The following is a 19050-nucleotide window of genomic DNA, read 5'->3' as shown; positions in this document are numbered from 1 at the left end:
ATTAAATCCAGGTGGAGAGGCCCAAGGGCAGCCTTCCTGTCCTGATGCCAATCGAGGCCCTGAAGTGCGAATTGAGGCCTGTGTGTTTTCTTTCTGCTTTTTCCACCCCCTTCTTGATTAGATGTCGCCAAGCACTCCCATCAGCAGCAAGGAATGCCCATGCACCGACTCCAATCCAGGTCAACTTGAAGTCTGACTTTTAGATATTCTTGTATCGCAGGTGTGGGTGACCTGTGGATCTCGTGACGACAGCAAGTTCACATAGAGCAAGTCTTTGGGGATGACGCTATCATCAGTTTGCTCACATGACCCAACCAATGGAGCTACTGCTAACACAAGACAGCAAACACATTGGCAATCCCTAGACACTTCTGTACTTCCATATTAGACCATAAGACATAAGAGCAGAATTAGGCCACTCGGCCCATCGAGTCTGCTCCATTCAATCATGGCTGATATTTTTCTCATCCCAATTCTCCTGCCTTTTCCCAATAACCCCTGATCCCCTTATTAATCAAGAATCTATCTATCTCTGTCTTAAAGACACTCAATGACCCGGCCTCCACAGCCTTCTGCGGCAAAGAGTTCCACAGATTCACCACTCTCTGGCTGAAGAAATTCCTCCTCATCTGTGTTTTAAAGGATCGTCCCTTTAGCCTGAGGTTGTTCCCTCTGGTTCTCGCTTTTCCTACTAGTGGAAATATCCTTTCCATGTCCACTTTATCCAGGCCTTGCAGTATCCTGTAAGTTTCAATAAGATCCCCCCTCATCCTTCTAAACTCCAACAAGTACAGACCCAGAGTCCTCAACCGTTCCTCAAACGACAAGCTCTTCATTCCAGGGATCATTCTTTCCAAGGCCAGCACATTCTTCCTTCGATATGGCACCCAAAACTGCTCACAATACTCCAAATGGGGTCTGACCATATTCAGCACTCCCTCCTGACAAGAGATCCCCAATATTTTTCTTAGGTAGTGGACATAGGACGACATTTTTTCCACTGACTGGTGAGTTATTAACCAGAGGGAATAAGTTAAAAGATCAACAGCGGAAGAACATATAGAAAGGAGAGTTTATTTTCTTCCAATTGTTAGGGATGGTGCTCCCTTGGTGAGGGGGGAGATCAGTGTCTGTGATAGCCGTTCAAAGCACTGGGATGGCAGAAAGGAATGAGACTGGTGTGTCACCCCTTGGAAGGGGATGACCAAACACTCGGTAGTCCTTGCTCTGTCCTGTAAAATTCTCCAATAACCTGAACGTATAATGCAATACTCTTGAAACAAAAATGCTGCAGAGAGCTCCAGCTGTTTTACTCACCTTCAACAGGACAGGAAATGGTGATTGTCGCCCCAAGTCTGGCAAATAAAACACTTCCGACAACTGCTGTTAAATTCCACGAGGTAAGATTTGTGACATTCTCTCTGGAAGATCTGATGACTGGACTTTCTGGTGACAGATCAAAGAAATATAATTTGCATACCAATACAAAGCTGAAACATTATAATAGATTAACACCATGAATATTTACTTATACTTACATGTAGGGCTGGATTTTCTGCAGCCTTTTGTGATTGGAAGTGTAGTGGCCAGGCCATGGGAAAGGCCCTGTATCAGCCTCCCAGGCTCCCGGCTTCCAAGGACAGGATGTCAATTAGACACATTAATGAGCTACGTGACATCCATGATCCTGGAGTGCATTGCAATTTAGTGGTGACACGGGGATTGAATCGAGGTCGCACTGGTCTCCCACATTCTTGTAAGACCACCCTGTAAAATCTGTTGAGCCTGCCAGAGGCCTGCTGAGAGATTCCCTCACATCAGGCCCTCTGCGCACCATCGCGGGACCTGGCATCAGGCAGGGGGCTGGTTGCCGAAAGCCACACCTTGCCTTGCCTCTAACCCCATCCATCGCATTCCCGTCTCCGGTGACCAGCCTTCACTCAGCTGTGGCCCGGGGTCCCTCCATTATCCTGAGCATCGGGTGGGTACAGTGCCACTGGCAGCATGAGGAGCTTTCAACCTCTGATTAGCAGGCGTGACTTCTGCCATTGGTGACCTCAATTGCAGGAAGGTTCGACGGTGGCCAATTAAATGCCCGGAGGGTACTTGATGCCACGGGGCATCCCCCAACTGAGGGGGAGCCGAGGGGGCTCCCCTGCTGGTACAGACTTGATGTCACAATTCGGTGATTATGTTTTGAGTCCGTATGCTGCTGATTCTGGGTTTTTCCAGCACTTCCTGTTTTTATTTTACAACTTCTGCATCTGCAGTATTTTGATTTCATTTTAGCACCTGTGGAGATAAAGATTATCGACCCCAAGAGAATATTAACTCGGTTTCTCTCTCCAAACATGCTGCGTGGCTTGCTGAGGGGTTGCAGCGTTTTCTGTTTTTCCTTTAGCCAAATGATGTAATATTTTCTGATATACTTTACCTGGACACTTTGAAGTTACGTACAAGTCACAATACCATGTGTTTGCAAGCACTCCCTTTGTGCATTATTTTAAATTAAATTATTCTGCTCAAATTGCAAAGTGTTTCCATGCAGGAAGCTAACGTTGCTGTTGTGTAAATTTACGACTGGATCTTTTAGCAGAGGTACAAGTAGATGTTTTGTATCTTACCAACAAAAGGATAAGTCACAACTTAAAGCTTAGCTCTTTGATCAGGCCTTTGAGGTGGAGATGCTGGCATTGGACTGGGGTGGGCACAGTAAGAAGTCTCACAACACCAGGTTAAAGTCCAACAGGTTTATTTGGAATCACGAGCTTTCGGAGCGCTGCTTCTTCATCAGGTGAGTGGAGATTCAGCCTCCGATCTTTGGGTAAGCATTCTCCAAGGCAGCCTTCAAGACACATGACAACACAGCATCGCCAAGCAGAAACTGATAGTCAAGTTCCGCATGCATGAGGATGGCCTCAATCGGGATCTTGGGTTCATGTCACACTACATGTCACCCCCACCATACTGCCTGGGTTTGCAAAATCCTACTAACTGTTCTGACTTGAGACAATGCACATCTCTTTAACCTGTGATTATCCCTCTCTCCACACACGCTGTTTGTACCTGTAAAGACTTGATTACCTGTAAAGACTTGCTTTCCAACCATTTTTCACATTCCAAACTGTCATTATCTTGCAGTTGTGTCTTTGCCTATATATGACTGTGTTTGGGAACTAACCTCCACTCAGCTGATGAAAGAGCAGTGCTCCGAAAGCTTGTGATTCCAAATAAATCTGGTGTTCAGAGCCTTCTTATCAGGCCTTTGGACATTTTGCTCTAATGCAGTACCACCTTATTGACGCTGTCAAATTATGTTTTATAATGCTCCTGTAAAGGCTGTCAAGCTGTATTAGAGGCGCTATATAAATATAAGTTGCCATTGCTAAATAAGTGGAAAATCTCAAAGAATAATACGAGTTGCCACCATTCTAAATCTTGCGATTTACAACTTGGCACGCACTCATTGCGTTGTTGAATCCATGAGATGTGCAAAATAAATAACGATCAGCACCATTTCACACACATCACGTTGCTGGCGCCAGTCTTAACATAACCCACCAGCCATGGAAGAGTCAGAATTTGTGGCACGGTGGCTAGCACTGCTGCTTCACAGTGCCAGGGACCCGGGTTCGATTCCTGGCTTGAGTCACTGTCTGTGTGGAGTTAGCCCATTCTCCCCGTGTCTGTGTGGGTTTCCTCCGGGTGCTCCGGTTTCCTCCCACTGTCTGAAAGGCGTGCTGGTTAGGTACATTGACCTGAACAGGCGCCAGAGTGTGGTGACTAGGGGAATTTCACAGTAACTTCATTGCAGTGTTCATGTAAGCCTTACTTGCGACTAATAAATAAACTTTTAAAAACTTTGTGACTAATAAATAAATGAAGTGTAAATAAACTTACTCTCCATTGAAGAATTAGCTTGTAATTACCCCAAAGTTTTACCTCTAAAACTAATGACCTCAATATTCCGGGTACCAGTTCCCATGGTGATAGAAAAGTGGAGTAAAAGCTAAAGCCAAAGTTGCTTATCCCATCTTAAATTGTGGGAACTGGGCCATCTCTCTAGTCAGGTTGGACGGGCCCACAACAGTGGTATCAGCCCTGCTGTGCTATCATTATTTGGAATGGCACTTCACTTCTCCAATAACCCTGGAGAGATGAAGATTAAAATAAAAATGGATTTATTTGATCCTATAGAGCAAAACGGAAAGGTAACTGATCCCATCTGGATGTATTCACCAATCCCTGAGCTAGCCAAGGAGCTCCTTCCAAAACTCCCAGCAGATGTAGGGAGGCCAGCTCCCATCTTAAGTTTGGGGTGCATGCAGTTAAACCTCAGCGGACCTGGGGACAGCTCCAAATTCTCACTCCCCAGGACGTAATATCTCCAACTCTCTTCCCCCATCCCACTTCTTGTTCTGCCATCTGGAACGACCAGACAATGGTTAAAACTCTGCCCTGTTTTTCTCTCTCTCTCTACAGACACTGCCTGCGCTGTGTCAAAAAGAACATCATAGGTTGATGACTACCTTTGTTTAAGCTCTGCTGGCTTTTGGTAAGGGCAGTAAGAAGTCTCACAAGGCCAGGTTAAAGTCCAACAGGTTTATTTGGTAGCAAAATCCAGAGGAATTTGCTACCAAATAAACCTGTTGGACTTTAACCTGGTCTTGTGAGACTTCTTACTGTGTTTACCCCAGTCCAACGCTGGCATCGCCACATCATGACTCTTTTCATAAGGGTACAGACATATCAGACAACAGGATTTCTATCACAGACTTTATCCCAACCGGATTGTGAGAAAAACTCTTGATGCTAATGAATTTTGTTGAGTTACCCCGTAGACAATAAATTCGATTGCGTCAGTTGGCAAGATTCCTGGTCTTATTATCAATCATCATAAGTGTCATAAGATTACAATTTATTGCCGTTAATAATCTGCAATGGGAGAACAGTTTTCTGCAATGACTATTAGAGCAAGCCATGATAAAGTTTTAAGCCAATATTACTGCACACTTGTTTATATGAGGTATTGCAAATGCAACTATATTCATTCTTTCCACCAACAAGGCCATTCATTTCATCCTCCACAACACTCCCCACCCTTGTTGAAACACTCGCCAGGGACCCAATTCGATTCCAGATTTGGGTCACCGTCTGTGTGGAGTTTGCACATTCTCTCTGTGTCTGTGTGGGTTTCCTCCGGGTGCTCCGGTTTCCTCCAACAGTCTGAAAGGCGTGCTGGCTAGGTGCATTGGCCAGGCTAAATTCTCCCTCGATGTACCCGGACAGGCGCCGGAGTGTGGCGACTAGGAGGTTTTCCCAGTAACTTTAATGGAGTGTTAATTAAAGCCTACTTCTGACACTAATAAATAAACTTTAAACTTATCCACGCATTTGCCATTTCATTATTCAATTGTTGACACTTGCTGTGTCCCCACCCGTTGTGAGTTGTATCCTGTCCAATTCTGTCCTGTGTACCATCGTTCCAGTCCCCCATAGTAAATGCTTGTATACAATGATCTTTACTGTAGCTTGATTTTATCAGAGCTATGTATCTGTCTTTCAGGATATTTAGTGGTGGGATGAATAGAAACTTTCAAGATTGAATTATTCTGAAAGAAATGAATGTTGTCCCTTTTTTTGCAATATGCATTTAAGGGATCGTAGCATGGCATCATTGGAAGGGAAGCATGTCATATGATCTGGTCTTTGTTTCTCTTTTGCCTGTGAGCAGGACCCAACACAGCTCTGCTGCTGATGTCTTCAAGCTTTCTACATTTGTTTAAATCTTTCTATGTTCCTAGTCTTAATAAATGAAACCACAACATGTTTACCCAATCCCTCATGAATGATTGGTGTATTCGTATCATTATAAAAACTTGGCTTGGTGTTCAGCATTGGTCAAAGAGTGTGGCAGCAAGATTAAGTATGACAGGTTTAAGAGCCTTTGATCATGCTACATTACACGAGAAGATACTCGGTATTTTGGTCAGACTGCAATGGAGTTGAAGCGTCAGATAGGGTTAAGAAAGCAGCATGGTGATTGTGCAGACAGGTTTTGAGGACATCAGCATCCGAGCTGTGCTGGGTTCTGCCCACAGGCAAAAGTGAAACTAAAACTGGATCACATGACACACTGCCCCTCTAGTCATGTCATGTTGCTATTCCTTAAAGACATATTACACCTTTCAGTTGTTCTGTGGGTGTATTGGAAGTGAGTGAAGGTCAGTCTATTCTTGCCAACCTTCACTGGTTCTCTACCTGTCCACGCACCAATTTCAAAATCATTATCCTCTTGTATCACCCTAGATCTGTAATCACATTCAGTGCTACGTTCCACTCTTCTGATCCAGGTCTCCTTTGCATCCTTTCTCACTTTGGGCAGAATTTCATGCTCCCTGAGGGCTGGGTTGGCAGGCGAGGAGTAGGGAGCATAAAATTGGGCACCATGCAGCGACATTGTGCCTGCCACCTACCTGCCCACCCCCATGACCTTCAAAGCCTCCCTTGTGCCACTGCTGAGAGTTTACTTGCAACAGAGGAGGCTGGTATCCAGGTTGGGGGGTGGGTAGCAGGAGGGGGGCAGAGCTACCTTCTCTTTGGGCACACAGTGCTCATTGGAACCCTTTCCCCCATCCACATATTTCACCCACTCCACATTTCTCCTCTCCCTCGATCTATCGCTGAAAGCACCACCCCCCCCCACCCCTCCCCTCACCACACCCCGCGTCAATCCTCATTTGGGCCTGCCAGCCTAGCCCCAATGAGACCCCGGATTTACCTACAAGTTCAGGCTCCATGCTGCTCACCTTTTGGGACTGCCCGCAGTCCCAGTGGTGGCCACTGCTCTCAGTGGCACTGCTGAGACAGGAGAACCGATGGGCATTTGGTTGACCAGCCGCTCTTTGATGGTGGGGATGGGGTGCGAAAGTCCCACCTCAAGCCAATTAAAGGCCCAGCAGCCGTTGAATAGTTGTGGGGGTGAGCTGGCTGAGAACAAACAGGCTTTCAACCGGGGCATGGGCATACTGTCCCCAACATAAAATTCAGCCCTTCATTCCAATTTTGTTTACAATGCATTCTGGAACATCATCATTCAGCTACCTCCCTCCCGTCAAAACTCTCCTCTTATTTTATCCCAATCTCCCATCCTTGGTCTCTCTGGAAAGAGTTTCGGAAAATGCTCTATCCAAGCACAAGTTGTTGTACAATTCCTAAAATTAAAATACATTCTAACCTATTTAGCAATTATAACTCATCGTTTAAGTAGGACAATATTTTTGTTAATACCCCTCATTGGAAAGAAATAAAAGGCAAGTTTACAATTTCAAGATCACACATTTCCTCACTGTGGATTGCAAAATGAAATGAACAAATAATTTGAACAAGAGATCATAGAAATATCATGTGCAAATTCTGTGTGGATGTAATACATGGAATCTAAAATTTCTTTTATTTGGAAAAACATGTAGAATTTTCTGTTCAATAATTGTTGAAAATGGTTTTTAATTTAGAATTTCAATTTACTCAATTATGAATTTCAACTTACCTGAATACAACAGTAATGAGGTTTCAGTATCTGCTCCGTGTTTACTGGTCACTGTGCATCCGTAAAGACCAGTATCCTGGCTTGTGACATTCTGAATCTGAAGTCTTGCAGAACCAAGCAATAATATCCTGCAAAAAGCACAAATGGAAGTCCAGATGAGGGAGATCATTTAAGCTGATGGCGCATCCTCCCAAAGGAATCACTCTAACCCACATACTTTGAGTTAATAAATAAATATCCTGTTATATAATTAATTACCTCATCCCCTCACTCCATAAAATTCAACACATCTCGCACACCTTTCTGTAGAAATCTACACCTCCTATCCTACATCACTCAGCCTAGCTAGCACACCCAACCACAGAAATGTCCACTTTGTCCCTCCTCAAACTATTTGGTCAAATTAGCATACCCTTGCAAAGAAATGTCCGCTCCCCATTTCCCATACCATTCCACCTATCAAAAGCATTCTTACACATAAACTTTCAAATCTCCCTCTCTCAGTATCCATCTGCCTCTCAAACTTATTGGGGGCAATCTTAGCAAAAATATTCTAAATTCAGAATGGCAGGAAAACGGGAGAGTTTCAGATCCGTTTTTGCGGCGAGGACACCAGTCGAATTTTATGCATTCTGTGCAAAAGAAAAAAAATCCCTCAATCTGATTTCCGCCTGTAGGGGGTGTGGTGGGTTCTAGCTCACCCAAAAGCTGGCTGATAGCAGCAGAGGGTGCAATTGCGCATGTGCAGGTCTCTGCTCTGAGAGCAGAAGAGACCTGTCACTGCCTCTGTTGCTTTAGCAGGCCAATCGCGTGGCCTAAACCCAGCACTACTCTCCTCCCGCACCCCCCCCCCGTGCTGCGGGGCCCTGTAGACATTCGCACCCTCACCCCCGCAGCCATTCATGACGACGCCCCACCCCGGCTCACTAATTCCATTTAAACGATGTTTACAATACATTTAATTAATTTATTCAGTCTCACAGTGGAAGTGTACACGAGGCTGATCGCGCTGGATATCCAGTGCCAGTAAGAGGCAAGAAATTGGGTGCGAACCTGATCTCTTGCAATCTTACCGGCTCACCTCGCCCATCGGTTGGCGGGGCGCAATGGTAAGATTGTCCCCATGTGTTTTTGTCCTCTGCACTGCAGTGAAACTGGGCTTTAGAGGCTTTTCAACCACAGTGCAAATTAATTATTTGTGAATACTTCTCTTTGATTTACCCACTGTTACATACTTAGGGATTTCAATTGTGTGTTTTCTATGTTTAAATGCAAAGAGAAATTAGAACCAGTTATAATGTGCATCAGCAAAAGTCCATGGGCAGGATTCTCCAGCTGCACTCGCCTGGAGATCCCCCCCCCGCCAACTTTAATGGACCTTTACATGGTCCGCCCCCGACCTGCTACACTTCCAGTGGCAGGTGGGATGGGAGAATTCCGGCCCATGACTTATAAAGATATAACATAGACAAAAATAAAGCAATGCATTACCAGGCATACACAGATTTCATTGTTGCACATCTGACTATTTTAGTAACTTAAAAATATTCTAAGGACGCGAACTCTGATGAAGGATCATCCAGACTTGAAACGTTGGATCTACTCTCTCTCCACAGATGCTGTCAGACATGTTGAGATTTTCCAGCATTTTTCTGTCAGCCATACAAATACTCTGGCTACAAGAACAGGTCAGAGACAGGGAATTCTGAGGTGAGTAACTCACCTCTTGACTCATCAAAGCCTGTCCATCTACAAAGGCACAAATCAAGACCACTCTCCACTTGCCTGAATGCATACAGCTTCAACAACACTCGAGAAGCTTGACACTATCCAGGAACTAAGTACTTCACTTGTTCAACACGCCATCCACCAATTTAAACATTTACGCCCTCAGCACTAATGCACAGTGGCAGTAGTGGGTACTATATATAAGGTACATTATAGCAAATCAACAAGGCTCCTTTGATAGTTCCTTTAAAACCTGTGACCTCTACCTTTAGAAGGACAAGGGCAACGGACACACGGGAACACCACCACTTGGAAAGTTCCCCTCCAAGCCATTCACCACCCTCATTTGGAAATATATCACCATTCCTTCACTGATCCTGGAACTCCCTCCCTAACATCACTGTGGGTGTACCTACACCTCATGGACTGCAGTGGTTCAAGAAGGTAGCTCAACAGCACCTTCTCAAGGGCAACTAGGGATGGGCACCTTTCCAAAGATACCCATGAGAACGCAAAAACATCTGTTGCGGAGATGGTCCCATAAAAAATATTGCACACTATTTCAAATGGATATAAGTGGCTTAGGTCTTGAGAAAATCTACTGGGCCAGTTGGCGTTGGGAGACGATGAGATGAAGGATTATTACGCAGTTATAAACAGGAATTTTCTGTTTACTGAAGATTTACAAGCTTATCTGAGAAATTGCATCTTTAGATTGAAGCAGATGAATCAAATTCAATTTGAAACAATACCAAAATGTAATTTAGTTTTGTTCAGCACAATGTGCTGTACTGCCCTTTGCAATGAGTGGAAAAAATGATTTGCAGAACTAACACATATGGTGCATCATTTTACTGGGGAACGTTGCCCAGTCAGAGAAACAGTAAAACCGGCTAGCTGTTCCCGAGGATCGGCCTTGCTAAGTTTTAGCCAATTGTCGATCAAATCACCTTTAAACATCTCACTCAGGACAGTGAATGCTAAAATACTAAACATTCAAAAGCTGCGAATGAATGGAATAAAATCAGCCATGGGCTGACTGGATTTGATTTATTATTGTCACATGTATTAGTTTACAGTGAAAAGTATTGCTTCTTGCGCGCTACACAGACAAAGCATACCGTTCATAGAGAAGGAAATGAGAGAGTGCAGAATGTAGTGCTACAGTCATAGCTAGGGTGTAGAGAAAAATCAACTTAATGCGAGGTAGGTCCATTCAAAAGTCGGACGGCAGCAGGGAGGATGCTGTTCTTGAGTCGGTTGGTACGTGAGTCAACATTCCATTTCTCCAAAGTGCTTCAATGAGAAACATCAAACCTTGTTTTAATTTGTTCATGGGAAGTGGACGTCACTGGCAAGGCCAGCATTTGGTGCCCACCTCTAATTACCCTGACAGCAGTTAAGAGTCAACCACATTGTTATGGGTCTAGAGTCACATAGAGTCACATGGGGCGGCACGGTGGCACAGCGGTTAGCACTGCTGCCTCACAGCGCCAGGGACCCGGGTTCGATTCCGGGCTTGGGTCACTGTCTGTGCGGAGTCTGCATGTTCTCCCCGTGTCTGCGTGGGTTTTCTCCCACATTCTGAAAGATGTGCTGGTTAGATGCATTGACCCGCACAGGCGACAGATTGTGGCGACTAGGGGATTTTCACAGTAACTTCATTGCAGTGTTAAGGTAAGCCTTACTTGTGACTATTTTAAAATAAACTTTACTTTAGAGGCCAGATCAGGTAAGGATGGCAAAGTTTCAATTTCAAACCTTTCAATTCCAGGCTTTTTAATATCAATTGAATTTAAATTCCACCAGCTGCCATGTTCCCAGAGCATTAGCCTGGATGTCTGGATGTCACAGTGACATTACCACCATGTCATCCGCTCCCCAACTTGGAGCTGTGGAGCGAGTGATATCACCCATAATGCTCTCTATATTTCATCCAATCTACTAGATGCCTGGTTTTTAATTATTACTTCCAAGTATTCATGTGAAGATACCATATGGGTCAATAGGGTAAGTACACTAAGTTGTAAGCTTATTTATTAGTGCCACACTACAACACTACAATGAAGTTACTGTGAAAATCCCCTAGCCACCACACTCCGGCGCCTGTTCGGGTACACTGGGGAAGAATTTAGCATAGCCAATGCACCGAACCGGCACATCTTTCAGACGATAGGAGGAAACCGGAGCACCCGGAGGAAACCCACGCAGACACGGGGAAAACGTGCAAACTCTGCACAGACAGGCACCCAAGCCGGGTATCGAACCCGGGTTCCTGGCGCTGTGAGGCAGCAATGCTAACCACTGTGCCACCATGCCACCCTCACTAATCCCTCAGCACCCCCTAATGTGCCCAATTTAACCCCAACACCGTAACACCAATTCTCACACTGTCTTTGAGCGTGTTCTATACAGGATCAGTAAATTTACCCTGTTATGTACCAGCAGGATATCTCTACGCAGTAAAAACATATGACTCAAAGAACAAAGAACAATACAGCACAGGAACATGCCCTTCGGCCCTCCAAGCCCACGCCGCTCCCTGGTCCAAACTAGACCATTCTTTTGTATCCCTCCATTCCCACTCCGTTCATATGGCTGTCTAGATAAGTCTTAAATGTTCCCAGTGTGTCCGCCTCCACCACCTTGCCTGGCAGCGCATTCCAGGCCCCCACCACCCTCTGTGTAAAATATGTCCTTCTGATATCTATGTTAAACCTCCCCCCCTTCACCTTGAACCTATGACCCCTTGTGAACGTCACCACCGACCTGGGGAAAAGCTTCCCACCGTTCACCCTATCTATGCCTTTCATAATTTTATACACCTCTATTAAGTCTCCCCTCATCCTCCGTCTTTCCAGGGAGAACAACCCCAGTTTACCCAATCTCTCCTCATAACTAAGCCCCTCCATACTAGGCAACATCCTGGTAAACCTCCTCTGTACTCTCTCCAAAGCCTCCACGTCCTTCTGGTAGTGTGGCGACCAGAACTGGACGCAGTATTCCAAATGCGGCCGAACCAACGTTCTATACATCTGCAACATCAGACCCCAACTTTTATACTCTATGCCCCGTCCTATAAAGGCAAGCATGCCATATGCCTTCTTCACCACCTTCTCCACCTGTGACGTCACCTTCAAGGATCTGTGGACTTGCACACCCAGGTCCCTCTGCGTAACTACACCGTTTATGGTTCTGCCATTTATCGTATAGCTCCTCCCTACATTATTTCTACCAAAATGCATCACTTCGCATTTATCAGGATTGAACTCCATCTGCCATTTCTTTGCCCAAATTTCCAGCCTATCTATATCCTTCTGTAGCTTCTGACAATGCTCCTCACTATCTGCAAGTCCTGCCAATTTTGTGTCGTCCGCAAACTTACTGATCACCCCAGTTACACCTTCTTCCAGATCATTTATATAAATCACGAACAGCAGAGGTCCCAATACAGAGCCCTGCGGAACACCACTGATCACAGGCCTCCAGCCGGAAAAAGACCCTTCCACTACCACCCTCTGTCTTCTGTGACCAAGCCAGTTCTCCACCCATCTAGCCACCTCCCCCTTTATCCCATGAGATCCAATCTTCGCAATATGAGTAATACTGCGATTGCTGAGGGTTATCTGCGGTACGTTATGAAGTATATCATTGAACATTCAGTCCTTCAGGAATGCCATAAGAGAATAAGACATAGGAGCAGAAGTAGGCCATTCAGCCCATTGAATCTGCTCTGCTATTCAATGAGGTTGAATGCACTGTTCTCTTTCATGTATCCATTTAATAAATATACATGTTCCAGCAAAGTAAAAACTTTCATTATGTAATATTTTAAAAACTATACCATTTGTTATCTATCGTGCTTTTGTAGTTGATCACTTAATATCAATAGTTTGTTTTTATTAACATGTTTAAGATGAGTCCCATGTTGTATCTTTCCATCAAATCTAGAGCAGATGCCTTTCCAGTAATATTCAGTAGCTAACTGATGCAATAGGAGGCCCAAATTCACACTGGGAATGAATTAATTAATTTGTATTTACTAGGATATAGTTCCTTTCATGACTTCAGTATGTCCGAAGGTGCTTTACATCTAACTGAGATATGTCTGAAGTGTTGGCTCCAGGCTATAATCTTCACTCCCCCTTACAGTCAGACTCCTTGGGGGATACATTTGTCAGTCTTGCCGGGTTGTGGGGGAGGAAGGAGGGAGCTGGGGGTGGTGATTGGGGGGGAAAATCCCTCTCCTCAAACTCCTGATGAGGGCTAACAATGTAGCACTGATGATGACTACACTTCCACAGTCTGGATTGATTTGGTTCTCTATTTGGCTATAAATACTGAGTTCAGATAACGTAAGTACTTTATATCTAGATATACAGTGAGCAAAACACTCCTCTACACACACGTGCGCGCAATTGGATACAGAAAGCAAGATTGCTTACATGGCAACAGAGACTGTATTTCTAGTATAATTTATTGCATGCAAATTACTTTGGAACGCTGCGTGGATGTGATAAGAGAATAAGCAAGTGCACGTTATTCTTTCTGACATGTGGTAGGTGTAAATGATACAGATGTGACATGCAGCGCCCAGTGAAAGCAGTAGATTCAAGGAGCACTGGAAGGGAGGGATATAATTACCGTATTCCATTTCAGTACAGATTGTGGGACACAGAATCATTGAGGTTAGGTTGTCATGCTAGGAGTAAAAATCTCCACATCAACTAGCTACTGCTGAGGAAAATCAGATGGTAATGAAATGACTGGGAACAACCACCTGGGACATAGACACCTTTGAAGTTGTAGAAGCTAAAACAGGGAGGCAATGGAGAACGCAGGGTGATTCATAAATTTATGCTATATCGTGCCATTTTTCCATTACTTGTGACTTCTCATTAATGGAGTCAGACAGATACACCACCACATGATACTGGGCAAGAGTTCGAGAGACGGCTGGAGCCAGATTTGGACCACCCACAATTTTTGATTGATTCCCTGTTTAAATATATATTTTAACCTTCTCAGCAAGTGCTTAGGCACCAAATACCAAATGTATCCATCAATCTGTCATAACTGGTCATCAGATACCTGAAACGAGGGGCTAAATCTTACCACAGAAATGGCAGAGTGTTGTTTCTGGTGGGAAAACCAGCATGTTGGGTTGGTTTTTCTCTCCAGGTTTTATGACACCCGCCAAAAGAAATCAAGGGGGCGTTTCACGCCTTCATGCAGGGAGACAGTGCCTAAGCATGCCAGCAAAACACAGAGATCAGGGCGCCATCTTTAAAGGGGATCTCGCTCTAATGTTGAGGTTATGCTTCCTTGGGCTGGATCCTCCCACCAGAAGAAATAAGTTGATCCAACTTAACAAATTATTTAATTATCTTAATTTGGTCATCGCTTAATCTTCTATTTATCTTCTTTCAGGTGATTTGTTTGAGGTCCTGTCTCTCATGTGGATGTGAATGATCCCATTGCGTTAAATAAAGAGGAACAGGGGAGTTTTCCCCAAAGTGCTGACCAATATTTATTCACTCAATCGACATGGTAAAAATACCGATTACATTGTTATTGGAACATTACTGTCCATGGGAGCCTGCTGTGTACAAACTGACTGCCACGTTTTCTACATTAGGCTACGGTCCAAGTGCTGGTAAATGGGATTAGTATATGTTTATTTGTTTATAGTTTATTTATGAGTGTCACAAGTAGGCTTACATTAACACTGCAATGAAGTCACTGTGAAAATCCCCTAGTCGCCACACTCCGGCGCTGTTCGGGTACACTGAGGGAGAATTGAGCATGGCCAATGCACCTAACCAGCACGTCTCTCAGACTGTGGGAGGAAACCAGAGCACCCGGAGGAAACCCACGTGGACACGGGGAGAATGTGTAGAGTCCAGGAATCAAACTTGGGTTCTTGGCGCTGTGAAGCAGCAGTGCTAACCACAGTGCCACCATGCCGTACTGTTACTGTCGGCACAGACATGGTTGGCCGAAGGGGCTGTCTCTGTGCTGCATGGCTCTGTAACAATCATGAAAGGCGGCATGGTAGCACAGTGGTTAGCACTGCTGCTTCACAGCTCCAGGGTCCCGGGTTCGATTCCCGGCTCGGGTCACTGTCTGTGTGGAGTTTGCACATTCTCCTCGTGTCTGCATGGGTTTACTCCGGGTGCTCCGGTTTCCTCCCACAGTCCAAAGATGTGCAGGTTAGGTTGATTGGCCAGGTTAAAAATTGCCCCTTAGAGTCCTGGGATGCGTAGGTTAGAGGGATTAGCGGGTAAATATGTGGGGGTAGGGCCTGGGTGGGATTGTGGTCGGTGCAGACTCGATGGGCCGAATGGCCTCCTTCTGCACTGTAGGGTTTCTATGATTCTATTTCGATGACCACATTTGGAAAAAAATATTTCCCTGGCTGTAAGGCGTTTTGCGATATCCATTTATCATGAAAAGCACAATACAAATGTAAGTCTTTTTTTCTCCTTGTTTATTTCCTTCTTTCTTTCTCACTTTCCTGCTCCCTGTACTTGAGGGAATATACCCATGAAATCATCCATCTAAGAAGAACATCCAGCACAGATCTCAATTCAGCCGAATGCCATGATGTCATATTAATAAAATCCTATTTATTAACATCGATGGATGCGATATACGAGCCTTGTGGAAGTCTGGTTTATGTAACCCCGAACAAAAAAACCACTATAAATGACTGAACTTATGACTGGGGGCTGCAACTTGGGAATAAGAAAATTACAAACAGGACTTACTGAACAGACGCACTGTTACCGAGAAACAGAAACCAAAATAAGTGTAATAAGATTAGTCAAGGAGATACTTAAAACTGAAATAAGATCCACAGTGCATTTAAGAAGTTGGTAGATTGCAAGTCAGTGGCTCACTTTTCAACTATTGTGATGGCAAAAGTAACAATAGTTTTCTTCAATGATGATTTATGGACTGTCATTTCTTTGAGCCTGCAAGCACTTATTTAAACAATTCCCCCAGGGGGGCATCAGATTGAACTTCAAATCAGAATTGAAGACGGTGCCTTATTTGGACTCCGTATCCCAGGATATTGCTGAAAAGAAAACATACGCTAATCATAAAACGCGGGCACGATACACTTTAACGTGTAGCTTACTCTTCCAACTCAAACATGCAGAATGAGGAGAGAAAATACAGCCGTCAATGCATGCCAAACACTTGAGTTTCAAGTATTCAATAGTCAACACAGTTACAATTCTCACACTAAATATAATTCTGACCATCAAGTATTATTGGTAACTAATGATGTGAATACAAGAAGTGCTTGTATTTACGTGACAGATTATCATTTGATTTGACTCATTATTGTCACATGTATTAGGATACAGTGAAAAATATTGTTTCTTGCCTGCTATACATTGGTAATGCCACACTTGGAATGCTGTGTGCAGTTCAGCTCATCCTCATTATAGGAAGGATATTATTAAACTAGAAAGTGTGCAGAAAAGATTTACTAGGATGCTACCGGGACTTGATGGTTTGAGTTATAAGGAGAGGCTGGATAGACTGGGACTTTGTTCCCTGGAGCGTAGGAGGTTTCGGGGTGATCTTATAGAGGTCTATAAAATAACGAGGGGCATAGATCAGCTAGATAGTCAACATCTTTTCCCAAAGATAGGGGTGTCTAAAATGAGAGGGCATAGGTTTAAGGTGAGAGGGGAGAGATACAAAAGAGTCCAGAGGGGCAATTTTTTGACACACAGGGTGGTGAGTGTCTGGAACAAGCTGCCAGAGGTAGTAGTAGAGGCAGGTACAATTCTGTCAGTCACTCACTGGGATTTTCACATGGGCACTCCATGGAGGAAGGTTCTCCTCCAGACAGTAGGCTGGCTCTCAAAACTGGGGGGACCAATCAGTGACCTTCCAACATGAGAGGAGCAACAGACTGTAATAGATGATGAGAGTGCTTCAACACAATCCCAATCAGCCTCCTTTAATTGGCCTTATTTAGGTTCTCCCCGTGTCTGCGTAGGTTTCCTCCAGGTGCTCCGGTTTCCTCCCAGTCCGAAGGACGTGCAAGTTAGGTGGATTGGCCATGGTAAGTTGCCCCTTAGTGTCAGGGGGATTAGCAGGATAAATGTTTAAAGTTTATTTATCAGTGTCACAAATAGGCTTACATTAACACTGTAATGAAGTTACTGTGAAAATCCCCTAGTCACCACAATCCAGCACCTGTTCGGTTGCACTGAGGGAGAATTTAGCACGGCCAATGCACCTAACCAGCACGTCTTTCAGACTGTGGGAGGAAACCGGAGCACCCAGAGGAAACCCACACAGACACTGGGAGAACGTGCAAACTCCGCACAAACAGTGACCCAAGCCGGGAATCGAACCTGCTGTGAGGCAGCAGTGCTAACCATCGTGCCTCCGTGATGCCCCGTGTGTGATTGTGTGCAATTGTGGGGGAAGGGCTTGGGTGTGATTGTCGTCGGTGCAGACTCGGGCCAAATGGCCTCCTTCTGCATTGTAGGATTTTATGACCCTGATTGGGTCTTACAAGCTGGCAATGGAAAAAAACAGACTTTCTAAGGGTAGTGACTATTTAGCAGAAAAGCAGCTAAAATAGAGTGATCTTCAGTAATGTCCAACTCACCTCAAAGAGCCCTGTTTCTGCCACATTCGAAGTGGATCTCGAGTGACCTACTGGTTTTATTGCTGTGGATATCTTTAAGCCAACCTGTTTAAATGTGGGTTGAGATCTCAGGAACATACGAAGTCCATTTTACATCGATACGAAGTAGCCATGGTTTTGTAAGTGTCCTCCGAAAAACCACTCCAAATGTTGTCGGGGTGAAATGGTGTAAGACAATAACAGCTGGGCTGGCAGGGGTTTACCTCTCTGGTCTCTATGGATATCTTGTTATTTCTGAGATCATCACAGCACAAAATTGGGTGATTTTTAACAAGAGCATATGTTCCTAGCTGTTTGGCTCTGACAAACACAACATTAAATCCAACTCATCCCCATTCACTTCTATGGAAGACTATTTTGATAAACAAACATGGGAGTTTCCCTACATTACGCCAATTAAAAATAACGCAGATCATCGATCTTCTTTTGCAGAGTTTTGTTCCATTTTTTAAAGAGCTGCTCTCAGGATGGGGGCAAGACCACATTTAGTTGCCCTGACAGTGTTGCTGAGGGACCATCGACCTGAACTCCAGCAGTTATTAGAGTGACTGCTTTCCCATGGTGTTGCCAGCTGGGGAATTCTGGGATATTGTTCCAGTGATGATGAAGGAATGTTGAGATATTTCTAAGTCAGGATGGTGAGCGACGTGGAGAAGATATTACAGCCAATCATGTTTTCTACCTTGTAAAGCATTGTCTAAGTGAGAAATATTTTCTGAATGCAACTAGTTGTTGTAAATCATAGAATCCCTACAGTACAGAAGGAGGCTATTCAGCCCATTGAGTCTGTACCGACCACATCCCACCCAAGCCCAATTCCCGTACAATTCCCACACATTTACCCTGCTAATCCCCCTGACACTAGGGTCAATTTAGCATGGCCAATCAACCTAACCCGCACATCTTTGGACTGCGGGAGGAAACTGGAGCACCCAGAGGCAGACATGGGGAGAACTCTGCACAGACAGTGACCCGAGGCTGGAATTGAATCTGGGTCCCTGGCGCTGTGAGGCAGCAGTGCTAACCACTGTGCCACTGCCGCAACATTTAAAGAGAAACCAAGATCATTGAAAGATGACTGAACCTTTTTTTT

The 19050-nt window shown here is 44.6% G+C and overlaps 1 protein-coding gene across 1 annotated transcript in view; it reads right to left on the bottom strand.

The window, feature by feature from the left end:
- The window catches only part of adamtsl3 (ADAMTS-like 3), a 605457-nt gene that overhangs the window by 35680 nt on the left and 550727 nt on the right, over positions 1 to 19050 (bottom strand). The window contains exons 22-23 of the mRNA XM_078241545.1: positions 7550 to 7677; positions 1318 to 1446 (exon numbers count right to left, since the gene is read on the bottom strand). Of these exons, the coding sequence (XP_078097671.1) occupies positions 1318 to 1446; positions 7550 to 7677 (257 nt within the window). The remainder of the gene's footprint in view (positions 1 to 1317; positions 1447 to 7549; positions 7678 to 19050) is intronic.

The sequence above is a fragment of the Mustelus asterias genome, chromosome 24 (genome assembly GCF_964213995.1).
Source record: "Mustelus asterias chromosome 24, sMusAst1.hap1.1, whole genome shotgun sequence".
Classification (NCBI taxonomy): domain Eukaryota; kingdom Metazoa; phylum Chordata; class Chondrichthyes; order Carcharhiniformes; family Triakidae; genus Mustelus; species Mustelus asterias.
This window is presented reverse-complemented; position numbering and strand designations above follow the sequence as displayed.